The sequence below is a fragment of the Eschrichtius robustus genome, chromosome 18, assembly GCF_028021215.1.
Source record: "Eschrichtius robustus isolate mEscRob2 chromosome 18, mEscRob2.pri, whole genome shotgun sequence".
NCBI classification, from domain to species: domain Eukaryota; kingdom Metazoa; phylum Chordata; class Mammalia; order Artiodactyla; family Eschrichtiidae; genus Eschrichtius; species Eschrichtius robustus.
In genome coordinates this window covers 26,323,611-26,351,598 of record NC_090841.1, presented here as the reverse complement: position 1 = coordinate 26,351,598, position 27,988 = coordinate 26,323,611, and the positions used below count along the sequence as shown (strand labels likewise).

At 44.4% G+C, this 27,988-nt stretch overlaps 1 protein-coding gene across 2 annotated transcripts; it reads left to right on the top strand.

The window, feature by feature from the left end:
• Nucleotides 1–28: 28 nt before the first annotated feature.
• Nucleotides 29–27,537, top strand: CNMD (chondromodulin). Of its 2 annotated transcripts, none has more exons than XM_068526787.1 (7): nt 29–100; nt 520–660; nt 5,682–5,822; nt 13,384–13,497; nt 18,622–18,775; nt 22,883–23,052; nt 27,166–27,537. In XM_068526787.1, exons 1-7 carry the CDS (start codon nt 29–31, stop codon nt 27,376–27,378), a joined length of 1,005 nt encoding a protein of 334 aa, XP_068382888.1. In that variant the 3' UTR covers nt 27,379–27,537. The 2 variants fall into 2 exon arrangements, with proteins under 2 accessions (XP_068382888.1, XP_068382887.1); XM_068526786.1 differs by having other exon boundaries at nt 27,163–27,537.
• Nucleotides 27,538–27,988: the final 451 nt, after the last annotated feature.

Sequence of the window (27,988 nt, the reverse complement as noted above, 5' to 3'; positions counted from 1 at the left end):
CCAGTGCCCCGCTCCTGTGGCCGCAGCCATGACGGAGAACTCGGACAAAGTGCCCATCGCCCTGGTGGGACCCGACGAGGTTGAGTTTTGTAGCCCCCCGGTGAGTGCCGCCTGGGAGCCCCAGACACGCGGGGCCCGTATCCCCTGTCCCGGGTCAGCGATTTGTGTCACCGAATTTGGGAGGTGGGAACAAATGTGGGCGCCCAAATGTGGGCTTGGGGTGGCGCCCCACGCGTGTGCGTGTGCAAGGGGCCTGCCATCCCCAGTCTGGTGTGAAGAGGAGGGTGGATAGGGAGGAAAGAGGGGGCGTCGGGTGGCAGGCGGAGAGAGACCCGCGGGGCGATGGCCCTGCACCGCGAAGTTTGTTCAGCGCACATCCACTCCCGAGGACCAGGGACCCGCGGACGCAAGCGCGGCGAAAAGGGGCGCCCGGAGGAGCCCGGGGCGAGCTGTCCGCCACCCCCGACGCGCCGGGTCGCTGCGCGCGGACATGACAGTCCCTCTCCCGCCGGCCCGCAGGCGTACGCCACGGTGACAGTGAAGCCCACCAGGCCCGCGCGGTTGCTCCAGGTCGGAGCCGTGGTCCTCATTTCGGGGGCGGCGCTGCTGCTCTTCGGGGCCATCGGGGCCTTCTACTTCTGGAAGGGGAGCGACAATCACGTAAGTCCGGAGGGCGGCTGCCGGCTTGCGGGCACGAGTCAGGGTGCGCGAGGCCGGGAGGGGCGCGGGGCCTGGGGGCGCGCGGGATGGCGGGGTCCTCTCTGTCACTCGCGTGTCCCCTCCTAGGGGGCGCCAGAGCGGCCCCCTCGCTCCAGCTGATGCTTTCCCCTCGGGGCCTCGGGCCTCCCGGGTACCTTCTCCCTTCTTCCATCCAACTCCACGATGCGGCTTCCCACTCACGGGCAACTTTGCAGAAAAGCCAGTCAGGGCTTTACGGGAAGATGTTAAGACAGAGTAGCGGGGAAATGCAGTGGACGGTTCCAAGAAAGCTCTTTTTGGCCCATCCCAGCCTGGCGTCTCCACTAAGCAGTTGAGTGACCATGGGTAAGGCACATCCCCTCTGGCCTCGCTTTACTCATCCTTAGGAAAGAAATGGAACTAAGCCCTCTCCCAGCTGAGAAAGGCTGTGAATTTAAGAACCTGGGACAAAGACAGTGGAGGAACATTCAGACCCAATAAGGGGACGAATTTGACCTCTCAGTAGCTCTCTCTCTCTCCCTCCCTCCCTCCCTTCCTCCCTCTCCCTTCTGTCTTCTCTCTCGCTCTCTCTCTCCCTCTCTCTCCCTCTCTCTCTCCCCATCTTTTAATGCCCCCTTCTCTCATGCAGTAAGGGGGGAAAAAAAAAAGATCTAACTTCCTTAAAGATGGCAAATGTCTTTAAAAATCACTTCTGGCCTGGTCACATGTGATTTAGTGGTAAATGTTTTACTAACTGCTGTCCTACTTTCTTTGTATGCAACTATTTATTTTAAAGCTCAGTTGGCTCTCAGGGAATATAAAAAGTGTTTCTGACCCAACTAAACAAAATACCCGTGTTTTTGTTAAATACTCTGAATTTTGTTCACCTATGTAAAGGGAGGCATTTTATCTTGATGACCATTGCCAGGCTTGGTATAAGTATTTCAACTAATGGAAAAGAATTCCAACTCCAGGGTGCACACAAAGGGCTGTTTCTTAATCACTACCCTCAGAGGACCTGTGACTGCTGTTTCCCGTTTCTCTCCCACCATGAAATTCAAAGCATGAACGAATTCCAGTACTTAGAGAAAATGGTGCTGAAAGCAATTCAACCATTTTACACATCACATCTTCTGCAGTCACTGCATAATTTGTATTTTTAACTCAAATGCCTAACGTAGATAAGCATGCCATTTAGCACTGAGTCTGTTTTAGAGACTATATCAAATCTACAAGCATCGATTTGTAAGATCAGAATTGCACAGTATTTTGTGTATATTTGAAAAGTGCCTTAATCTATTTGTATATTTTAAATATAGAAGCTGGGCCAGATGCTCACATTTGAAAGCAGCATATCTGAACATGAGAACGATGTCAGTATCTCCAACTCCATTAATAGCAGGGTTTAGATTGTCATCCTTGGGAAATTGTACCATCTTCGAATGTAAATGCTATCTTTTAGATGACAAAACTTCAATGGTATAGGTCCTTTGGGTACAAAAATAGCTTTGCTTTTTTTTGGGGGGGTGGTAAAGATTTTGGTCCTGATATGTATTAAAATGAACACCATTTGGCATTTAATTATTCAAGGCAAACACAGCTAACTGACAAGCTTCTAGAAAGAGAGATTGAAAGATCACCCTGAATGAGCAGGGCCTCCTTTTATCATAACTTGTACTTTGCTGCAAGATGGTTGGTTGTCTGGTTCAAGAGAGCAGTGTTAAATTCTAAAAATACAGAGGAATAGTGAATCACATTTTATTGCCAACAATCAAAGTTATCCCTGTCTCTTATAGAGGCAGGAAAATGAAGAAAATCGTGGTAGGTTTTTTTTGTTGTTTGTTTTTTAACTCCCAAACTATTCCATGCTGATCCATATTACTTAAGTCTGGAAAACAAATCACAACATACTAAATGGAGTAAATTTGGCACCATCTACGCATAGCACAGGCACAGGTCTGCTTTCCCTGAATACAAACGTGAATGGCCCAAACAAAACATAATCAAGTCTCTGTCAAACAGAAAGACATCCCCAACCAAATGGACTACCCACTCTTCGCGGATTGTCCATGCCTCTGCTCCTCTATCTTGGTTTATAGAGGAGAACCAGCAGTAATTTACCTCCTATGCCTTTCATATGGGTAAATCCCCTTAGGACAGGTTTACTGGAAATCAGCTAGAGAACTCTGAAGCATTGGAGTGCTAATAATCAGGGGACAGGCGACTGGGCTCAAATATTGAGGCCGTGCTTCATCCACATTATTGTAAATGGAACAAGGCATTGAAATATGGGAAACTCCCACCAATATGAGATAACTGACAACCCTACTCTGTGGGATGATGGGATGAGATCATTGCTTTTGGGGCCTTTATTCTCAGCCTGATTTTTCAAGACATTGTCCCAAACATGATGTAATTATCTTATGAACCCAGGCTTTATTCGAAACTCATTAGCAAATCTCCTTGGCTGTAAAGGCACCATATTGAGCAGAATATTGGCACATAATAAACCTTCTTTGCGCTTGGATCGAAATAGCCTTAGGTGCTAACAGCTCCATCAGTTTAGAGCAGATAATGTGATGACTGCTCCACCAACCGAGCCACTTTCTGAGCTCAGGGCCCAGTACTTTGGAAATAACTTCCGACTTTTTACCCACCCCCCCCCACCCCCACCGCAACCCAAGGCACTTCAGGAGGGCACAAACCTCCACTGCTGCCCCATGCAGACAGTGTACTGCTTATGAAAGCCGGGCTGCAGCTACATTACAAAGGATGCCTCGTTAGGGAGCTTTTGCTGGCGGGGATTTGGCGAAGGGTGGTAGAGGAAAGTGAAATTAGGATAACAAGCCACAGTTCTAGTGTTACGATCTTGTCTCCTTAAGACCCGCTAAGAGTTTGGAAACACTTCCTTAAATTTAGGATTGCTTGAGTAGTAAAAAGCTTATGTGCAATGCTTAAAAAAAAAAAAAGAGCCTCTTGTCTCATGAGTGAAGGAAGGACACTCGTGCCAGCAGAAACTCACACGCGCGTTGTCTGCCATGTGCCCTTTGACAGCCAAACTTAGTTCAAGTGAACAGGGGCTGCTCAGAGAACGCAGGGGCAGAACAGAGCCCGCTTTCTGAGCTTTACCTGCAGAAAGCCCTGGCTCAGCCAAAGAAAACAGGTTTCCCCAAATTGGCTGATGGTGAGGACCGCCTGAGTTGGAAAGTGAAAACAGATTGGTGGGCTCTGCTCCCGCCCCCCTAAATCAGAACCCCTAGAAGTGGTTCTTATGATCAGGTGAGCTATGGAGACAGTGTCCTGCAGGAATCGAAGTTCATCAGAAGCAGGGAAGGAGGGGCATTGAGAACGTGGCTGAACTGCACGCCGGCATTTTCTCTTCCACTGACCGAGGGCTGTTACCTAAAAGGGTGCACGCTAGCAAAGCCGTTTCTACGTCTCTGCTGATAAAATAAAATAGCACTCTGTGGGTCTTGCAATAATGAGTTTTCTACAAGTAATGATCCAATAACAACAGATACTTTTCCCAGGGTTTGTCCATGCTGCGGTCAGCCATTCCTCATAACGAGGGAGAAAATCAGACTTGAATTGAATCTGAGCTCTTTGCAGTTCTGACCTACTGACCTGACACTAAGTAGCAAGTGTCTTTCATCAGTTCCCATTCCTTCCCCTTTAAAGATTTTATAGCTTATATATCATATAAGAGATATATTATATATCATATATAACATATAGATATATACATATATATACCTTGAAGGAAAAGGAAGAAAAGAGAAGAAAAGGAACCCACCTACTACCCCATGACACAGAGAATGTTCTAGAACAGCAGCATACCGAGCAGGAGCTGCGTGTGAATTACTTTTTAAACTATTGTCCTTACCAGATGTCTAAACTAAGAGAGCCCTTTGGATCACCTAATTTCGTGGTACACTGTAAAACAAATTTCTAATGGCGGAATTTTAAACAAGATGTTACTCAGAAATCCAACACATAAAACAGATCCGAAGCAGAGCTGCTTTGGTTAAACTGCGTGGGGCTGGGGCTTGGGGTGGATAAAGGAGCCTCACAGTCACCCTTGCTCTGCTCCCCTCACCTCTGGACCACCTCCGTGAAGCCCCAGAACTCTAAGGACATAAATGAAAATCACCTCTGAGGTCACACTTCGTTGTTTTACACTCAAGGCAACTCCCAAGACCCAGGGGTAAGGGGTGTGGCCACCTGTTTTTCTGATTCCTGGGCCAGTGCTCTTGGACAATGCCAAGATCTCCCTCCCTTCTCCCCACACGTCTCATAACATAATGCCTTATGATGCCATGTCTGTCCCATAGAGTCATTAAAATGAGTACCTCTTATTCTGAGCTGAAACAGATGTGCACATTGACCTTGCTCTCTGTAAATGCTACTCTATCTCAGGCATATCCTAGTCCTGTCTGCAGTTCTTACTGTATACCACACTCCACACCAAATCTTGACTGAAGGACTTAAAAAGAATACCTTCAAAGTGAGGTGCCACTGCGGATTTGTTCAGGTAACAGCCCAGTGAACCCTCTGCCTCCACAATTTCCATTTATCCATCAACGGGTCTTAACTCTCGCTGCATAGTAGAATTGACCTTTAGAAAAAGAAAGATCTATGCTCACACCCCATCCCCACAGGCTCTGATTTGATCAGTCCAGTGGGGGGAACCTAAGCATGGTAGCTGGACATTCTACTAAGATGCTTCTACATGCAGCCAGGATTGCAAATCACTGAGCTATTTGATTTAGTATCAGAGACTATCAAAAGCTTTACTTTTAAGATATTTTTTAAGAAATCATGTATTAAGTGATTGGTCTATGAATAAGGTCCTCACAGATAACTAAGATAATCATCCTTACTATTAAGGATGATTCAGTGTATCTCTGAGAAATAGGAAAGCTACTTTATATACTGCAGATCTAAAGATAAGCCCTGAATTGTTCTAAAAGGGAGGCATCACTAACTCTGATGTTCTCTTCCAGATTTACAATGTCCATTATACCATGAGTGTCAATGGGAAATTACAAGATGGGTCAATGGAAATAGATGCTGGGAACAACTTGGAGACCTTTAAAATGGGAAGTGGAGCTGAAGAAGCGATTGAAGTTCATGATTTCCAGAATGTAAGTATATTTTGTGCATTTAGGGAGTTGAACCAGGCAAACCTGGGAGACTTCTCATTCAGGGAGAAGGAGCACCTCTCACACACATCCAAATGGGAACTGTTCTTTTTGGCAGCCATGGTGCCGCTAACCCACCTGCGCCGTGCAGCATATTCTCTCTGAGAAAGGACCACTCTGTGTCCTTTACATTTTCAAAATGAAAAAGCAACATCTTAGCATTGAAAAAAAAACAAGTTCTTAGAAATATACAAAGTCTTGGAAGAGGGACTTCCCCGGTGGCGCACTGCCAATGCAGGGGACATGGGTTCGAGCCCTGGTCCGGGAAGATCCCTCATTCCGCGGAGCAACTAGGCCCGTGAGCCACAACTACTGAGCCTGCGCTCTAGAGTCCGCGAGCCACAGTTTCTGAGCCTGCACACCTAGAGCCCATGCTCCGCAACAAGAGAAGCCACCACAATGAGAAGCCCGCGCACCACAACAAAAAGTAGCCCCTGCTCGCCGCAACTAGAGAAAGCCCGCGCGCAGCAACGAAGACCCAACGCAGCCAAAAATTAATTAATTTTTTAAAAAACTTAAAAAAAAAAGTTTTGGCAGAAAGACTTGCGAGAGCTATTTCTTTCCAAGCAGCTTTCTTAACACAGTGAATAAAACGCTCAAGCTCCTCTAGAACATTGCAAAGTCTGAAAGTGGCACTTGTCAAGAGGAGGGAAACTTTAATGACCTAATAATCTCATCAACAACCGGTGGGATCTATTTATACATGTTTCTCAATTCTTCAGATTTCCCGTTTAATCCAGGAAATGAGCATGGAGAAATTCCCCTAGTGTATCATCTGCTTTCTGACTATGGCCTATTACAGATGAAACCTTCGAGTCTCCTTTGAAAAGGGCACACATGTTTGTTTTCAAAAATTCAATTTACAGGCAGTTGGAGACATTAAGCCATGCATTGATGCTTCAGTGGACATCTGCGAACCAAAGTGTCACTGCAGGCCTCCTCTCTGGATGGCCACCATAAATATCTTACTCTCTTTCATGTTCTGAGATGAGAAAGAGGCATCACTCTTTGTGCTCTCCTGTTAAATCTGTAGATGGAGTCGGTGAGACTTCATGAAAAAAGGCTCTTGAAAACAATGTCTCTTCTGATAGTTTATTGGCCTACAAGCATCTCATCGACCTGTCTTCCTCTGACTGATGAGAAAAACTAGAGATGCTTTTCATTCGAATGAAAGAACTCCCCTTGTTGATACCCAAACACACTTCACAAGCCCTTTTGAATAACAAACAGATGCTAACCTCAGAGCCCGGCTGATGTTACACATTATTTGATGATGACAAGGACTGGCTGTGTTCAGTGTGGGCTCTGCCCCGGGACCAAGCTCTGCAGCCCCGTGTGTGCGTGGCTGCATTTCGCTTAGTCATAGCTTTGCAGATGGTTCTGGTCAAGGCACAGGGATAATTTCTCTGGACCTATTAAAGGCTTTTACTGCAAGACCCAGGACAAGATAAAAGGCATTTTTTTCTTTGCACTGCTCAACATAAAATTATAAAATGTGACTCTCACACATGCTTTATTCATCCAACCCAGAACAAAATTGAATACCTAGGATGTGCCATAATATCAAGATATGCAAACGTAGCTATGCAGTTAAATAAGAAAAGATCCATCTCTCTCAAGATGTGCATGTATCAGGAATATCCTTTTAAAATAGTTAATCCTGGGCTTCCCTGGTGGCACAGTGGTTAAGAATCCACCTGCCAATGCAGGGGACACGGGTTCGAGCCTTGGTCTGAGAAGATCCCACATGCCACGGAGCAGCTAAGCCTGAGAGCCACAACTACTGAGCCCACGTGCCACAACTACTGAAGCCCGCACGCCTGGAGCCCATGCTCTGCAACAAGTCCCTGCAATGAGAAGCCTGCGCACTGCAACGAAGAGTAGCCCCCGCTTGCCACAACTAGAGAAAGCCCACGCACAGCAAGGAAGATGCAATGCAGCCAAAATTAAATAAATTTATTTAAAAAAAAATTTAATCCCAAACCTATATTTCTGTTTTATAATCGTTTGGTTCTAATAATGGTATTGATTGTATTTTGTTCTCAGAGGCCAATGGGGCCACACATATTTTATAAACTGATCAATTCTCTTTGATAGCTTGCTTCCACATTTCTCTAAGTCAGAACTGGTGAGTAGAACATTTTTTTGATGGATAGAACCTGTTATGGGTATAAATAAGCCCGGACTTTTGAAAACCCATGAATCAGCCACTATGGTACCTGCAGTATTACTTTCTCCTGCATTACAAACTGTCAGTCAAATTCAGGAAGCGTTATTGGAGCCCACTGTGTGCAAGGGATGGTGCGAAGCATGGAGGATGCAAAGATGACTGACACTTGTCCCCTCCCTCAAGGACCTTACAGTCCGGGTCCAGGAGGCGGACATCCACACAGAAGTGGCTTCAGGTCAGGCTGGGAAACACGCTGCCACGGAGCTATGAACAGAAACGTGGAGCCATCGAGGAGGAGGAGGCCATCGCTGCCAGTTAGGGGATGGAGCAGGTTTTACAGAGGTGGCAATGAAGCCGAATCCAGTCTCTGAATCCCAGCACTGAATTAATTTTTGGAGACAGAGTTTTGGGTGAAGTAGAAAAGAATAGCTTTATTGCTTTGCCAGGCAAAGGGAGCCACAGTGGGCTAATGCCCTCAGAACTGTGTGTCCCAACCTGGAGGGGGGAGTGAGGAGTTTATAGTAATGGTTCAAAGAGGTCATGATCAGCTCGTGGACATTCTTCTGATGGGTTGGTGGTGAGGTAAGTGGGAGTCAGCATCATCAACCTTCCGGTTCCAACTGGTCTGGGATCTACAGCCTTGTGGGCAGCACACAGTTAACTTCTCCCACCTGGAGGGGTTTCAGTATCTGCAAAACAGCTCAAAGATATTGTTGTGTGTATCCCTTGATGGGGAACCAGGACCCTGCCCCAAGGCTGCACTATTGTTTCTTGACTGTTCCTCCCTGGTGTCTGCATCCCTTCCCTTCCTTAGTTAGCAACTGTTTGAACCTGCGCATTGGAACTCAGGGAATATCCTGGAGGCTGAATGATGCCTATTTCCTGTAACCAAAGAAATAGGGGACACAGAAAGGCTTTTGTGCCCAGGAGCCCCACAGGGTCCTGCTCATTATCAGCAACAGTTGAATCAGGTCTGGAAGAATGGAAGAAGAATTTTGACAGGCAGAGAAGCAGGGGCAGGCTTTCCAGGCCCAGGGAAGACTATGCAATACCCGTGCTCAGGTCTGCTCCCAAGTTCTAAGTAGCCCAGGAGGTGGGGAAGACGAGAAAATGGAGTTGCAGATGGCGCCAGAGTAGGAAAGTTTCTGAATTGTAAGTGAACAGCCTTCTCCGCTAACCCCACCAAGACTGTAGTAGAGCCAATGGAAAAAAAGAGCCCCCTGAGAGGGAATTAGCACTGAACAAAGGGGTCCAGGCTCTACACTGTTAGAGAAAAAGTTGTTCAGGACACTTGTTAAAGAAGGTGAGGCGGACTTCATTCAAGGCAGGCTACTACAGTGGGGTTTTGTAGTAGGAGAGAGAGAGTGGGCTCAGCCCCGAATACAATAAGGAAAAGTGGGGATTTATAGCCAAGGAGCAGGGTGGGGTGTTGGTGGATGGAAAATTACTAAGAGATTCTTTGCTAAACTGACCTAACAGGATTTTTGCTGCAGGCAGGTCAAGGAGATTAGATATCCAGGTTGATCAGACCAAGGCTGACTCAGCAGGATTCTTGCTAAAACTGGAATAAACGGGCCAAGACAGAGCCCAAGGTTGGGGCCTAGTAAACAGAGGACTCAGAGGAACCTGACTAGAGTTAGGTCAGGAGAGTCTTTGTCAATACCCTGTGGAAGACAGAAGCTAGGTTTGTTGATAATGTATGAGTTACTTTCTAGAAAGTTATACCCTCAATAACATTAGTGATGTTGGTTTAAGCCAACCCTCTCAGACCTAATGACCCATTTATATAACAAAAATCCTGGTTAGAGATTAAGATAGAATAAACTGATATATACAGATTTTCACTATACAATTCTTTTGACTTTGTGTATATTTGAAATTTTTAATTTAAAAAGCTGGGAAAAGGAAAAAAAGGGGGGGGGGGATGGGAAAGGATAGCACAACCTACCTGGTAGGTAAGTAGGTTATTGGTTTCAAGAATCAGTATGTCTCCCAACTATAACATAAAGAAAAAATAAATTGAAAGTAATTTATAATAAAATTTGGACTTGAGCCTGATGTACTTGAAAACATCACAAAAGTCATATGCTTGGGTCACCATCTGTGCCACAGCCTAAAATGCAGATTGACCTAAGTGTGTGTTGACAAATTAAATACCAGGTAATTTTCTCAAACAGTAAACGAAGGTACCATTTTCTCTCCATTTGCACAATAATTCCATTCCTAGGAAATCGGTTGTACATTAAGATTATACCAAAAATCACTCTTTTATATGTAAAACGGTGTTATGCTCTAGGCACAGATGCTTACAATCAGGTGTTTCACCCAGGGCTCTGGGTGGTTCGTTCTTCAGGGCCCCCCCGAGCTGGTTGGGACCCGACACCCCTGGGCCCCGCCCAACAAAAGTCCAGAGAGCCCCCAGTTTTTGTAACAATAAAAAACTCCCTCAAAAGTTTCTAAATCGCCCCCCTGGGGAAAGGACCCCTTGCCCTCCTTGGAGACTTCTGGTTTAAGCCACAGAAATAAACGAGATCCCCTAGAAAGAAAAAAATTGTGCAGCTAACATGAGATTAGCCGACTCGATAAAAGGATGTTAGATCACTGGGACCCTCACTCATTACCTTTTTAGCAAACTTCTTCATTATCACCAGCTTCTAAGGTCTTGTTTGTTTGCAAAAGCAGGATATTTTCTTGCCTTTCCCTTCCATCTGTTTAATCTCTTAACATGTCTGGCTGCTTGATATGGATTTGTAGCTAGACAGAGTGGTTAATAAGTGTGAACTCCTTCCCACAGGGCCCATCCCTATGGGGTTTCGGTTTTCCGTGCAGCCTGTAGACTGTCAGAACTAACTCAATACATACTAGACTCACATTCAGGGCTGTGAATCCTTCCAGAGTGTCAGTTCTCTCCCTAGGGATATGGTAATAGCTCTATGGTGTTTCCTCCCTGGCATCTCAGATTCGGAGGCTATGAGGGTTTGAAGTTAAGAGAACATATCACATAGGGGGGCAGTAATCCCCCTCCCCTGCCTTCTGTTTTTCAAACCATGTGCCCTAGATTTACAAGTAGAATAAGAACAGCAGACCTTCCAGAGATAGCATGGTGGAGAGCAGTGGTTCACCAAGTGTGTTCATTAGGCCACCAGCAGCAGCAGCACCTGAGTGCTTGTTAGAAATACACAGTTTAGCCCCCACTCCAGACCTCCTGAATCAGAAACTCTCGGGGAGGGGACCAACACGGTATTTTATTTAACAAGTCCTCCAGGTGATTGGGATACAAGGGGAAATTTGTGAGCCACTAGTACAGAAGAAACTTGGGTCCAGAGGCTGTGTCTTAGTCCCTTGAGGCTGCTATAACAAATTGCCATAGACTGAGTGACTCTTGAACAACAGAAATTTGTTTCTCATAGTTCTGGAGGCTGGAAAGTCCAAGCCTAAGGTGCCGGCAGTTTGCATGTCTAGTGAGGGTCTTGCTTTCTGGCTCACCGACAGCTGTCTTCTCACTGTGTCCTCACATGGTAGAAGGGGGAAGGAGCTCTCTGGGAAAAGGGCACTAATCCCATTCATGAGGGCTCCACCCTCATGACCTCATCACTTCCCAAAGGCCCACTTCTGGGTACCATCACATGGGGGGTTAGGTTTCAACATAGGAATGTGGGGGGGACACAGACATTCAGTGCATAGCAGGCTGTTTCAGTTATTTTAAAACTTTGTTACCCTGAACAAGTTGCTTTCTCCCTAAACTGGTGGTCCTCAGCTCCAGCTGTACATTATAAACACATGGGGGGCTTTTAAGCATGCCAGTTTCTAGGCATGGCCCCAGGCCAATTAAATGGGAATCTCTGAGGAGAGGCCCAGGCCTCTGTGTTTTTAAACTCTCTCCAGGTGATTTTGGTGCAGAGTTGAGACCCTCTGCAGTAAGCCTGGAGTCCATCCTCTGTAAAGGGGGGTCAGGGGGGTCATGCCGCCACCTCTGTCTAGGTGAGAGGTGACACTGGGAGGAATTAGTGACATGTGTTACATGTGTATGTGGCCAATCAGGCCGCAGGGCGAATAACGAGAAGCTTCAGGAAGAAGGAGCCTTTCCTTCTCTTCTCCAGTCTGTCACCCACCCCGTTTTGCAGGGCTCCTGGCTCTGAGATTCCATATGGTGTAACCGTCCGTGAATATCCTCAAGCATGAATGACGTTTGACTTCATTCTTCATTTAAGAGGGCTGACTCCTGATCCAGGCCCCTAGGTTTATAAAGGCTTTTCTTCTTCCCGCTCCTTGGTGTTGACGTTAGAACAAGTTCTGTATCTTCCTGACATTTGTCTCAACTCAACAGAAGATTGATCAGTTGAGATGTTCAGATTTGTGTTGGTATCTACATTATTATGGCATAAAATTTGTAGGTCTTTAATACCGCTTTTGGCCACTCACTAGTCATGAAATTAACCAGCAGAGTGAAAGTAAACACTCTTGGGTCAGAACATACCGTTATGCCTGATGCGCTCCGCGGGCGGAGTCAGTGCCCAGCTGTCAGCCAAGACTGGAGCCTTGCGGCTGAGGTTTCCCTTGAGGCTGTTCCCTAGGCAGAGGAGGAGACACTGTTTATATCTCACAGGGGACAAAAATAAAACGTCCAAGTCCTTGGATAAGGTCTAAGAGCAAAATTCAGTTCCCAGTGTTATAGAAAGCTACTATTTACTCTGGGCTCAGCAACTTAGGAAAAATCCGAACTGATGGAATTAATTAATTGGGCCGACATCTTTTGAGAACCTTTGTGGGAGCATCAAACAAACTGAAACAAAAAAGAAAACATTCAGATCAATCTCAAGCTTAGAGCTGAGTAGGGAGGTGACATTCACAAGGAGCAATGGCCCTGAGAACTAAGTGCCAAATGAGGGATGAAGATGGGAGGGCTTTCAGGGAGTCAGAGAGAGGGAAGCCCACTTAGCCTGGGATGGTCAGAGAAAGCTGCGTAGGAAATATGGCATTTCATCTGAGCTTGGGGGGATGGGTGGAGCAATTAACAGCTCTGTCTCAGCTTGAAGGCAGCCCCTGGCAGGGGCCTCCCCATCACACGGTCTAAAGCACCATCCCCTGTCACTCCTATCTCTGCACTCTGCTTTATTTTTCTCCATAGCACTTAACGCCATCTGACTTTATCTCTGTTTTTTTTTATTTTTGGTAAATAACACTAAAAGATAAGCTCCATGGGGGCAGAGACTCCATCCGTTTTGTTCATCCCTGTACCCAGGACCTGGAACGGTGCCTAGCTCGCAGTAGACACTCAATACACTGAATAAATGAACGGATGGATACATGGATGGATAAACTTTTGTTTCCTAGGGCATCACAGGAATCCGTTTTGCTGGAGGAGAGAAGTGCTACATCAAAGCACAGGTGAAGGCTCGAGTTCCTGAGGTGGGCACCATGACCAAGCAGAGCATCTCCTCTGAACTGGTGGGTACCAGCCTGCTCCACACAGCAAGGGCTTTGGGCAGACATTGAAGGTACAACCCTTTCTGTCTCTAGTTCCTGGATAGGTTCATGACCAGAACATAAGCTCTCTTTCTTCTCTGCCAAAGGAACTTAATTATTTTGGTCCTACTCATTGGTTCCAAGTGATCATTCTTACATGATGTAGTATAATTGGAGGTTTTGGAAAACCAGATTTTAAAGTACATAAAGGGGATTGGTCATGACATGGCCCTTATTTGCCTGATGTTAGGGAACTATCTGATCAGTGATTAAGACAACCTAAAGGGGACTTCCCTGGTGGTGCAGTGGTTTAGAATCTGCCTTCCAATGCAGGGGACGCAGATTTGATCCCTGGTCAGGGAACTAGATCATGCATGCCGCAACTAAGAGTTCGCATGCCACAACTAAGCAGCCCACCTGCTGCAACTAAGACCCAGTGCAACCAAAAAAAATTTTTTTTAAATGACAACTTAAGGGACTTCATGGGCTCCCCTGGTGGCTCAGTGGTTGGGAATCCGACTGCCAATGCAGGGGACACGGATTCAAGCCCGGGTCAGGGAGGATCCCACATGCCGCGGAGCAACTAAGTCCGTGAGCCACAGCTGCTGAGCCTGCGCTCTGGAGCCCGCGAGCCACAACTACTGAGCCCACGTGCCGCAACTGCTGAGGCCCATGCGCCTAGAGCCCATGCTCTGCAACAAGAGAAGCCACCGCAGTGAGAAGCCCGTACACCGCAACTAAGAGTAGCCCCCTCTGGCCGCAGCTAGAGAAAGCCCATGTGCAGCAATGAAGACCCAATGCAGGCAAAAATAAATAAATAAATAGATAAATTTTTTTAAAAATAATAAAGGACTTCACGTGTTAGGATCTTTTCATTAAAGGGGCCTCAGGAGCCTCAAGCCTCACTCCAGCCTCAGCACCACTCAGCAGGGGGATTTCCTCCTGAAAATTCACCACAGCTGATCCCTCAGCCTCTGCTGGAAAGCAGCGACAGGGCGCTCCTTCCCTGTGTGTCAGGCGACTTCATGGGAGGTAGTTCTAATTGTTTTGCCCTACGTTGAGCTGAGTGACTCCCTCTGCTATTTCTTCCCACTGGTTCAAGTTCAGCCCAAGGAGGCTACTCAACATATATCGAATTCCTTTCCTATGTGTCAGGCTTGTGAGGTGCTTTAAACATAGTTCATCCATTTATTATTAATAGCTTGCCTTTGAGCTTGGTTTTATAAAAATTTATGTTAAGAATTGCACACAGAGTTCTAAAGATACATTTAACAATAATACCTTACACTTATTTGGTGCTTTAGGGCTTACGAAGTAGCCGCATTCGTTCTCATCTTGCATTTGAGTTGTGGCAGGGTAGGGTGGGGAAAAAAATGGACTTTGGAAAATGTGGGTTCAAATCCCAGCTCTGACACTTGCTATGGATGTGGCTTCAACTCTTTGAGCCTCAGATTTGTCACCTACAAACTATAGTGTGCACCCTGTCCCCGTGGCCCTGAACTCGATAGATAATGAATAGACAGCTGCTGCTTTAATTCTTAATTTTATTATGATCACCTTTGATCATTCCAGTATCCCCGAGAGGGAGAGATATCAGGCATCAGCTCCCTCAAGGCAGCTGAGGAAAAATAAGAATAAGCAAAAGTGCCTGGAAACTGCCCGATTGTTTGCTCTCCTAGGAGCAGCCCCAGGTGTCTCAAAACAAGAGCTAAAACCAACCCCGTGAGTTTTTAAAGTTGGCTCTCATGTCCTCAGTATCTCCTCTACTCCCAGTTTCCCCAACCATTCATCCTGTGAGATGGGTTCCAGCCATTCATCCCTCTCGTGATTCTCCTCTGATCATGATCTGGTTTGTTCCCCATGAGCTGTGCCCTTCAGAACACAAGTGTGGACCCACTAGTACAGAGTCTAAAAATGAGACGGAGGCCGCCTGTGTTCTGACCTTGAACATCCCTTATGGCATTACATTTTTTTTAATGGTCCTATCACTCAGTTTCTGTTATGAAGCCTTTAGTGAACTAATAACTCTTGACATTTCCCCGATGAGTGGATATAAAGAACCAACTTCTCAGCCATAGCCGACCGAGATCTTATCATAAGTTTGCAGTACATTTTCTGATTTTTTTAAAAACAAGGTGGTTTTTTTCTCTGATTTTTTTTTTTTTTTTTTTTTTTTTTTTTTGGCTGCGTTGGGTCTTCATTGCTGCACGCGGGCTTTCTCTAGTTGCGGCGAGCAGAGGCTACTCTTCGTTATGGTGCGTGGGCTTCTCATTGCAGTGGCTTCTCTTGTTGCAGAGCATGGGTTCTAGGTGCGCAGGCTTCAGTAGTTGTGGCTCATGTGCTCAGTAGTTGTGGCACACGGGCTTAGTTGCTCCGTGGCATGTGGGATCTTCCCGGACCAGGGATCGAATCCGTGTCCCCTGCATTGGCAGGCAGATTCTTAACCATTTCGCCACCAGGGAAGTCCCTTTCTCTGATTTTTAAAAACAATACTTTGTCATTGTAGAAAGTTGGGAAATACATAAAAGAATATAGAAGAAAATCACCCACAATCGCATAATCCACAGATAGCTAATGTTAATGTTTTGGTGGATTTTCTCCATGTGCAAATGTGTGTGATATTCTTTTCATAATTGAAGTTATACTGCTGTACATTCTTATTATTTTCACTTAACTTTAGGTCTTCTAAAATGTAGATTATAATGGATGTATTGTATGTCATCATGTGATTATAATTTTAAAAGTCTTTTGTTCTTGAATACAGGTATCTTCAATTTTCCATTTTTCAAATAATAATAATAATTCAAAATAATTTTTTGAATACAGATATAATTCACTGTGGTGAATAGTTTTGTATTTAAATCTTTGCCTCTGATTCTTTTCTTAGGCCATAGAGGTGAATGCTTTTTCTTGTGTTTTGGTTGTTTATAGGGTGTGTGGTGGATTCTCTGGTGGACAAAACCAAATTCAGGCAACGTGTTTGTGGGAATTAGGAATGTGTTTGGCTGTCAGTAGCAGAACATTACACTTAGAGTGACTTAGACAAATAAAGACTTTTCTCCATAGTAAGTACTGTGGAAGTAGGCAGCCCCAGACATTGGCTCCGTGGCCAGCATCTCTGATTTTTTCGTCCTTTCCTTCCAGCTCTAAACATCAACTGCACAGTCAAGTAAGGAAGGCAGGAAGACGCTGAGTAGTGCCGACCATGTTTTCCCTTAACTCGGGGAAAGCCAGACGCCTTCTCAGCCCCGCAACACACTTTAGCATGGATCGCATTGTCTAGAGCTGGTCACATGGGCACCTCTAGCTGCCAGGGAGTCTGAGAAAGCAGGTGTCTCCCCTGGGGCCAGCACATTGCTGCCACCAACAAAAGCAGGATTGTGTTGCAAAGAAAGGGAGGGAGGGAGGAAGGAGATGGGGTCAGCAGCTGAAAGTATGTGCCATACACTTTTTATTTAACATCCCTAGCTTGTAGGTTGTGCACACTTGCATTCTTCCTATCACCCCATTCTGTGCCCACACACTTTAGATTGTGATGGGGTAGATTTATGCACCACTAGCTCTCATACATTTTTCATCAGTTTTGTATAACTTTTATTTATTTTTTTAAAAATTTATTTTATTTATTTATTTTTGGCTACACTGGGTCTTCGTTGCTGCGCTCCGGCTTTCTCTAGTTGCGGCGAGCGGGGGCTACTCTTCATGGCGGTGCGCGGGCTTCTCATTGAGGTGGCTTCTCTTGTTGCGGAGCACGGGCTCTAGGCACTCGGGCTTCAGTAGTTGCAGCGTGTGGGCTCAGTAGTTGTGGCTCGCGGGCTCTAGAGTGCAGGCTCAGTGGTTGTGGCGCACGGGCTTAGCTGCTCCGCGGCATGTGGGATCTTCCTAGACCAGGGCTCGAACCCGTGTCCCCTGCATTGGCAGGCGGATTCTTAACCACTGCACCACCAGGGAAGCCCAGTTTTGTATAACTTTTAAAAACTCCTATACCCAAAGAACATTCATCTCCTGGATGGAGCCATTTAATTTAAGGTAAATAACTGCATTACCTGAGTGTTAGCTACCTCCAATAACTTTAACTTGTTTTAATGCCTCCAGAAGCCTGAGGGAGAAAGCATAAATGAAGTGCTGCTTTTAGCTAAAAAATAAGAAAACATTTTAATTTCACCAACCTATTGCAAACTAATAAATACATGAAAGGAGCAACCTGGCAATATAAATTTGTCTCCTGGGTTATCAAACTATTCTCAGCATCTCGCTGTAGAAGAAAACTCAGCGTTTAGCTTTGAAATCTCAGTGGTGTGCTTGATGCAAAGAACATCTGAAATATGTTTTGTTATAGCTGGGAAATGTAGAAATGGTTTATGTTAAATACTACTTTGAACTGAAGACGTTAAAGAACCAATTGCTGGCTTTTTCCATTGTGGCTTGGAAGTGGCAGAACAAGCCCCCAAAGGACTTTCACTTCACACGAAGGGCTCCTCTATCCTTTATCAGATTCCAGAGTCTGTTCAGTTGCTTTTCCTTTAAAACATCTTTGATCAAAAACATCAGATTAGCCTAAATCTCAAAGTTGACATCAAGTAATTTTCACTTCCACTCAGGACGCTCATATTCACACATTCGAGTTATCCAAAGGCAGGATGGCAGGAGGGGTGTGGAATATTGTGAAAAGAGCTACAGAGAGAAGAGATTAGAACTTCAGAGTGTGTGTGTGTGTGTGCACGCACGCGTGCAAACGCGAATGCGCACACATATACACAGAGAATTCTCATTAAGTTTTCTTTTAAATTTCATTGAAGTATAGTTGATTTACAATGTTTTGTTAACTTCTGCTGTACAGCAAAGTGAATTAGTTGTACAGATATATATTCTTTTTCATATTCTTTTCCATTATGGTTTATCACAGTATATTGAATATAGTTCCCTGTGCTATACAGTAGGACCCTGTTGTTTATCCCTCCTATATATACTAGTTTGCATCTGCTAATCCCAAACTCATTAAGTTTTTATAGGGCGAGATAATCTTTTACCAACACATGAATCTTAATATGCAGCATGTTCCACTGCCCTCTTTGTTCAGTGCATTTCATTTTCACTTACTTACAGGAAGGCAAGATCATGCCTGTTAAATATGAAGAAAATTCTCTCATCTGGGTGGCTGTAGACCAGCCCGTGAAGGACAACAGCTTCTTGAGTTCTAAAATCTTAGAACTCTGTGGCGACCTTCCTATTTTCTGGCTTAAACCAACCTATCCAAAAGGTAACATTTTAAATTCTTTTGAGCTGCTTGGAATTCTCCCTGCCCTGGTGAGGTTCCTGTGAGCCCCTGCACAGGCCCAAGCATGTGACAAGGAAGATGAATCCGGGTGCACATCGCAGTGTCACAGTAATTGGCATGAGAGATCAAAGGGAAGGGAAAGGACAGCCGTGAATGTCACAGGGCAAGGCCAGAGCAGCGGGGTAACAGGAAGCAGGTGGGCCCAGAACACCTCTGCCTTACCTGCGGATTTTATTTATGACACTCCCACTGCTTCTGCTCTGCCCCTAATCTCTGTTGTTTGCACTTTGCAATTTTACATTTTTTTTATTCCTAAAGCAGAGAATCAGGGGTCTAAGAAGCTGTTATACCGCCGAATCCTTATTATGGTCAAACCTTGAATTATGGGGCAGCCCAAAGCAGCTGTGGGTATAGGCTGAGATTCCTTAAGTTCAAGGCTCGAGGGTCCACTTCCAAGTCCGGGGAAAATAAATGAAGGGCCCCTGGGGTTCAGAGCTAGGTTGGAGCACCCTGTGGGCTGTTTCCGGGTGGAGAAGGGCAGCTGATGAGCTCTGCAGGCCAGGCTCTTTCCCCGGATTTTGTCTGTCTCCAGGGCTGCTCTCTTGATTTCCATCCCAGTCACCCCACTGGCCTCCCAAAGTCCTACTTTGTAGCTCTGGCTCAAGCGGAGGGAAAAGGCCCCTCTCCTAGCACAACCTAGATAGGCTATGTTCTCAGAAAGATTATGTTGAACGCAAAGAGAGAGCAGCATGGAAATAAAGAAAACACAGGAATTAAAACCACCAGACTTAGGAGAGGGGAACGAGCAGTTACTATTTAACGGGTGCAGGTTTCAGTTTTGCAAGATGCAAAATGTTCAGGAGATAGATGGTGATGATGTTAGCAGAGCCATGTGACTGTACTTAATGCCACTTAACTGTACACTTAAAAATGGTTAGAATGGGAAGTTTTATATATATTTTACCACAATTGGAAAAAACAGGGACTTCCCTGGCCGTCCAGTGCTTAAGACTCTGCGCTTCCAATGCAGGGAGCGTGGGTTCGATCCCTGGTCGGGGAACTGAGATCCCACATGCCGCGCACAATGCGGCCAAAAATTTAAAACACACACACACACACACACACACACACTCCAGGCTTCTGATTCTGCCATGGCTAACTTATTCCTGCAGTTCACAAGTCTTATTCAGTTCCAAAGCTTGGATAAGACGGTTACTTTTTAGCCCAGGCAAAGCAAATAGGATGCAATTTATAAGCTGCTGGCAGTGGCTGACTGGAAGAGTGGGTTGAGAATTCCAAGGCTACACGCAGGCTCAGTGAGAAGGAATCCTCTGAGCGGTGTCTGCCACAACCCGAGGGGCTGCCAAATGGACCATCGCTTTTGCCATCCTAGGTCTTGCCCCAGCGCGTGGTCGCAACTCAATTCTCTGGCCATTTACAAGTTCTGGCTCTCAGTTCCCCACTTGCCTCCACGTGGAATGGGCCTTCTTGCCTTCCACCACCCAGGAACTCCTTCTCCAATACCTTGTCACCTTTTCCAGTCAAGGACAAAAGTCTCCGACTCCGCTACATGTGGACCTCTCTCTGATCACTTTCTGCTTTTTGAGGACATGCTTCTTACCCAGAAAGTTCATTCATGTATTCATTCATTCATTCAACAAACATTTATTGACACGTTTATTATGTGCCATTTACTTGTTCTAGGCACCTGGAATGCGCTGATGAACAGAAGAGACAAGAATCCATGCCCCCCAGGAGTTTTACGTTGTAGCTAAAGGGAGACAGTACATAAACACTAAACTAAAATAAGAAAGTCGTATGGTATGATCCAAGGTGCTATGGAAAAAGAGCAGGGCAAGAGGTCTGGGGGTGGGGTTGGGAAGATAGTGCTCTTGGCAGTGCTGGGATGACTGATAAAATGAGAACCTTCACCCTCTGGGAAGGAGCTTGTTTCCTACATCCAAGATGTGACTTGGTCCCTCACAGCTAACAGCATGACCAAATCTTTTTTTTTTTTTTTTGCCACACCCTGCAGCATGCGGGATCTTAGTTCCCCAACCAGGGATCAAACCTGTGCCCCCTGCATTGGGAGCACAGAATCTTAACTACTTGGACTGGCAGGGAAATCCCATGAACACATCTTAAGTATTCAATTATGTATCATTAAGTATTAATTACACATCTTAAGTATTCAGGCATCACACCATCCATCCAAGAATTACACACATTACATACAACACCAGAAAAGTAGAAACCACCTAAATGCCCCCAGATTTGAAAAGGATTAAATAAGTGTTGGTGTAGTCATAGGATGGAATATCATAGACATTAAAAGTGAGGGAATTTTTTTTCCAGTCTCATAAATGCAGTCATATTTTACAATAAAGTCAACAAAATGAAACCCTCCCTGAGGATGCCTGGCTCCCCGCCACCTAATTCTAATAAAAGCCTCCCAGCTCCAGGGTCCAGCAACCCCTGCCCTTGGATCTTTACGCTGGCAGGTCGTGTCATGTAGCTGTATCATCAGAGACCCTGGGAATGACACTGTACAAGGTCAGAGGAAAGCGGGGAGGGGGGTGGGAGCTGAGGTCTGCTGAGCTCGGGCTGTGTACCAGGCACCGTACTGTGCTAGAGCTTTACATCTTGTCCTCATTTAATCTTTGCCAACAACTGTCCAGCTAACTAGTAATATTCCCATTTTATAGATGAATAAACTAAGGTTCAGAGATTGAATCACTCTCCTGAGGTCATTGTTAGTTGAAACAAGTGGAGTTGCTAAAAAAAAAATTTTTTTTCAATAAAAAAAAAAAGGAGTGAAGTTGAGGTTTGAATCCAGGTTTCCCTGATGCCTCTCCAGCCCTGCCTCAGAAACCAAGAAGCTATATCCGTGGAAGCTATCCACGGCTGGACGCACATGCATGCCCTCACAGATAACGTAGCATCATATCATCATCACCTAACGTTTGAGGGCTTATTATATGCCAAACACTATGCTAAAACCCTTAGAAACAAATTCTCATGAACTCTATTACTATCCTCTGAATTAGATACTATTATTATCCCCATTTTACTGAAGAAGAAACTGAGACTCAGATGCCAAAGCCACCCTGTGTGGTCCTCTCTCCGTTCTTGTTACTCGGCAGACATCAGTCCTGCTGCAGGACCCATGAGGCATTGTGGAGAATGAGGGCAGTGGGCTGGAAGCCAGAGAAGTTCATGTTCGACCCTCTTCTCTGCCACCCCTTCTGTGATCTCGGCCAAGTCACTTGGTCTTTCCGAGCCTTGTTGCCCTTTTGTATAAAAGTATCTGCTTATTCTATCCCAAATGATTTTTAAAAGAATCAACCAAGATAATAGTAAATCCCCTGACAACTGTAAAGCTTTATACATATATAGTAAATTCATGAGGAATGTGTAGGGCTGCAAGTAACAGAATAGCAGACCAACAGTGGTTTCAACAAATACGGGTTGACTTTTTTCATACAGCCAGAAGTCTGGAGGTAGGTTTTTGGCACTATCGTCAACTCTCTTTCTAGCTTACCATCTGCTAACTGAGGCATGCTGACTTGTCATCCTTGTGCCTATCACTTCTGGTCACATAACCCAGATGTCACATCTACATTCAAGGAAGGCAGACGAGATGGAGGAAGCTGTATCTGTCCCCTTTTACCAAGAAAGCAAAAGCTTTCCGAGAAACTGCACTAGCATATTCTGCTTATGTGTTATCTGGCCATTCCTAATTGCAAGGGAGGCTAGGGAAATAAGTGCTATTTTACTTTCTCAGCCCCTAAGTAGAGGCAGGCAAAGAAAAAGGGAACTGAGAATGGATTTTGTCAGTTATCTTACAACACCTGCCTCAGTTAGTATTATAAACCAAATTCTGATTATCTGATGTTTAACTACTAACCCAAGACTGTGAAACATGCTTTATTCTTGCGAAAATCATTAATACAAATTTAGATAGGATCTGGTCCTATGTGTTTTAATATCCTTTTCTTATGTTTTTCACCCTGATAAACACAGAATTTCCTTAATTATTCAAATAAAGGAATTAACTTACAGCAAGTCTTTTTTTTTTTTTTTTGGCAGAAATCCAGAGAGAAAGAAGAGAATTGGTAAGAAAAATTGTTACAACGATGACCACAAGAAGATTACGCAGTGGTCCACGGGGCAACCCAGGGCCTGGAAGACCAAATAACGAAACCAGACCCAGTGTTCAAGAGGATTCAGAGCCCTTCAATCCAGACAACCCTTACCACGTGTGTACTGGCGTTTGTATGACGGGTTCAGATGACTGCACTAAACCCAGCACTGAAGCGGTGATATTTCTGCTTGAGATTTCAAATAAGCATCTAGTATTCAACTGAGACTTCTACTCAATTATTTAAAAAAATACATCTTAATTTGTTTGTTGCAGGGTTTATAAATGAGGGTAACAACTCTTCAGCATTGCTTCTGTAGCGTAAAATCCTGATTGGTTGTACTCCTTGTTCAAAGTTGTTTTCTGTGCTCTCCTTTTTTGAGTCACAGGCAAATTCATAAAGACAAATTCATATCAGGAATTTGATTATTTAAAAATATTTCCAAGAGTGTGCCCTGCAGGCAACACACAGGATGAAAGTATTCTCTATCCCCCTTTACATCCACTTTATTCATCCATTCAACAGACATTGGTTGAGAACCTGCTCTTTTCCAGGCCCTGTGCACACAGACAGGAGTAACTTCTGCCCTTGAGGGCACTCAGTCCATTCGGGAGACAGACTCACATACGGGGATCAAACACTTTAGACAGAAACCTCGAGAACTGGTGTTTGTAAGGAGGATACCAACATGCTAAAGACTCCTCAAATCTTCAATGAAATGTAGTTTTACCATTACTATACTTTGCAGGGAGTGAAAATAGAAAAATAAGTACTTATGTGTAACTAGTGTTTTAATTGAAAAAATAATACATGCATGTATTTTTTTTAAAACAGTATAAAAATGTATACAATGAAAACTGAGTTTCCCTTCTACCACAGACACCCTCCCCTGAGCAACCTGTTAACAATGGCTATTTGCCCAGTTCCTTTGTATAAGTGTACACACACACACACACACACACACATTTTTAACACAAAAGAGCATACACAACTTCCACTTTGCTGTCTTTTCAGTTACAGTACAGTATTTTGGAAATTTTTTTGTATCTCCTATATGGATCCACCTCATTCATTTTAATGGCACCATTATATTCCATTGTGTGGATAAATGTACAGAAATTGAACTAGTTCTGCTTTGGTGGACATGTAAATTATTTTCCTTGAATACTGTTTTTTTTTTACTTTTTATTTTATTTATTTATTTATTTGGCTGCGTTGGGTCTTCATTGCTGCATGGGGGCTTTCTCTAGTTGTGGCAAGTGGGGGCGCGGGCTTCTCACTGCGGTGGCTTCTCTTGTAGTGGAGCATGGGCTCTAGGCGTGTGGGCTTCAGTAGCTGTGGCATGCGGGCTCAGTAGTTGTGGCGCACGGGCTTAGTTGCTCCGCAGCATGTGGGATCTTCCCGGACCAGGGCTTGAACCCGTGTCCCCTGCATTGGCAGGCGGATTCTTAACCAATGCGCCACCAGAGAAGTCCCTCTCAAATACTGTTAATAAGATACACCTTGTACATGCTTCATAGGGTATGGGAAGGAGTAAATGAGGTAATGCAGGTGAAGCTCTTAGCACAGTGCTGGGCGCATAGTAAGCACTACCTTACTCCATGTTATCTATTAGTCTATACCTCTTGTACACTGTAGGAGTATATCTTTAGCACAAATACTGACACATGGGTCTGCTGGGTCAAAGAATTTTATATTTTAATGGAGGACACTAAATTGTCTTCCGGGGAATTACAGCAGCTACATGTCTTCAAATGGTAATGAAAGGCCTAATTTATTATCAAACTTTTAAAAAGTCTTGGGTGTAAAACTGTATCTCCTGGTTGTCTTTATCTTGCCAGTCTTTAATTATGTGTAAGATTGAGCATCTTTTCATACACAGAGAAGCCATTTGTACATTTTCTTTCCTCGTTTCATGTGTTGCAAATATATTTTCTAGTTTACCATTTTAGACTAATATATTTTAGAAAGATTTAGAGCAAAAAAGTATTTTTTTTAAGTAACCCAAGGCCTTCCAGAAAATTCAGGACACCACAGTACTTCATTCCCTAAAGGTCAAAGAATAATAAAGAAATAAAATCTGGGACTTCCCTGGTGGTGCAGTGGTTAAGAATCCCGCTGCCAATGCAGGGGACACAGGTAATCCATCCCTGGTCCAGGAAGATCCCACATGCCGTGCAGCAATTAAGCCCGTGCGCCACAACTACTGAGCCTGCGCTCTAGAGCCCTCAAGCCACAACTACTGAGCTCCCGTGCTGCAACTACTGAGGCCCGTGCGCCTAGAGCCCATGCTCTGCAACAAGAGAAGCCACTGCAATGAGAAGCCCGCGCACCACAACGAAAAGGGGCCCCCGCCCGCCCCAACTAGAGAAAGCCCGCGCGTAGCAACGAAGACCCAACGCAGACAAAAAAAAAAAAAAAAAAAAACCTGAATAGGCAAACAGAAAACTTAATATAGTTTATTCTCCAGGTAGCTGGCCTAGCTGCATCTGGTTCTAGGGATGAGGGCATCAGCCCCTCCACAGAAGGGCAGGATGTGACTTTGCCCTGCTTTCAGGCTTAAGTGACCCATATTCTTGAAAAACTTCCACTGATAACAGTTTCCTTTCTTACGTGTTGAGCTTTAAGCAGGAACACCTTCCCCGTGATCTCAGTCCTTCACATATCCCTTTAAGGAAATATCTCAGGGTAAGAACCTGAGATTTCTGCCAACTTTTTAATCCTAACAAACTTTTGTTGAACCCTCAGGTGAGGAAATGCCTCAACCAACAGGCTTTTTGACTACTCCTGCCCTGGAAGAGTCAGCGACAATTAATTAATGAGGCAGTTTTAAATTTTGCTGTCCCAGACGAACCTATTTCAAGAGATAAGGGGGAAAAAATGTCTAAAGGGAACATTCTAAAGGGGAGAGTCTAAAGAATTTTTTTTTAAATGGTGTTAAGAGAGTAAGACAAATACTTTGACAACAAAATCTGAATATAGGCTGTGTCAGATGGTGTTAATGAATTGTTAGTTTTGTGAGGTGTGATAATGGCAGTGTGGTGCAGGAAAACACCATCTTATTTTGGAGAGACATTCTAATGTATTTATGGGTGAAATGTCACAATGCCCTCAAGTCTCTTTAAATTTACTTCAGAATTTAAAATACTTAAAAAAAATCAAATTTGACAAAAGGTTGGCAATTGTCAAATCTAGATGTTCGGTACACAATTTTCTCCACTTTCCAATACGTTGTAAATTTCTCATAATAGAAAGCACCCCCTCACACACACACAGCAAAAAAAGTTGAATAAAGACTTTTTAAAAAGTATACCAGAAAGGTTGCTTAAGTTCACTTAGCTCAAGCCTAACCCATGTTGGTGCTGCGTCTCCCCAAGTTGTTCTTCCAGGAAAGAGGCTTAAATTGAACAAAGAAGTTACGTGAATGATAAGGGCTTTTTGCCAGTGTAATTCAATGCCATAGTAAAGAGGATATGGACTCTTTACCCCTAGAAATCCATGAAAAGGAAAACCAGGTATTACATAACTTGGCAGGGGCACGTTTCTTCCAGTTCTGTGATCTCTCCAGCAGTGAAAATAGGGTTCTGTAGGTGACTTTTACTTCGATACGAGTTTGTATTTATGTAACTATAATGATGGCACATAGAAACTAGAAGATAAAGTTTAAGGAATCTTTACACACTGTATGGTGCCTTTTTCTGAGTGTTACAGACCCTTATGTTGACATGAAGGCAGAAGCTAAATGACTTGGCAGTGTTCTCAGCCAGTGCAAGTGGAATAGCAATCTGTTGTTAGCCTGGACCAATGAGTTTCAAAATGTGCTCCCCAGAGCCCTGGAAGCCATTACTACAAGAAGGCACCAGGGTGCCTCAGCAGTGGCAGAAATGCTACTTTTGAATCACGCTCCCTGTTTTCCTATTTAAAACAAATTGAGTCACTAGTGAGTGGTAACCATGGCTCACTTAAGGCATGGAGAAACTTCACCATAACATTAAAAAAACAAAAAAAAACTAAACCTTCCTGCCAGTGACAGATTAGGTAGGACAGAAGTTCCTTGATGTTAGAAGGATTTCTGAATTATAAGGTTTAAAGATTGAAAACTCCTGACAGAAAATAATGCTGATTTCTGGTAGCAGTGAGACATTCAGGACCTTATTTTAAAATAACGTGGATGCTATAAACTTCTCATTATGAAGGAAACACAAATAATTCTCTTTTATTTCACAGCAGCAAGAAGGAGAAGGCATGACATTCGACCCTAGATTGGATCATGAAGGAATCTGCTGTATAGAATGCAGGCGGAGCTACACCCACTGCCAGAAGATCTGTGAACCACTGGGGGGCTATTATCCATGGCCTTATAATTACCAGGGTTGCCGTTCAGCCTGTAGAGTTGTCATGCCATGTAGCTGGTGGGTGGCCCGCATCTTGGGCATGGTGTGAAATCACTTCATATACCAGGTGCTGTAAAGAATTAACTCCAGAAACAACCAAAGTTTGAGGCATCTTGATGCTGAAGGGACCACAAAGTATTTTATATTCCATCTGAGCAATGTTATTCGAGACACTTAACAGAATATTTTTGAACTGCTTTACAGAACTTTATCCAGAATTGCAAATGTACTGAAAGGGTAGTTTAACTCTAAAATATCATCATAATCCTTTTATTACTTGCTATTTTTTGCTTTTCTTTGCCAGTAAGGCCTGCTTTTAAGACTTCCTTACCAAGCTATTTTGAAATAATCATGAAAAATTATTTACAATTTGTCAAAGATCTCAACTGTACACTTGAGTTCCTTTTAAATCGTCACTGACTAAACAATTTAGTTGTCTGCTGTTGTTATTTGTACATAATTCCTCAGTTGTTCTTAACCTTTATTGTTCTTTCCCAGTCTTGCAAATGTGCCCCCAGAGTTCCTAGATAAAAACATAGACGGAAAAGGGAAAACAAGACATATAATGGCATCTGAGAGTAAACATTATAAGGCAGCTCATAGGAAATTCTTTATCTATACTATGTGCTGGCATGTGATTAACAGATGGCTGCCCTCTT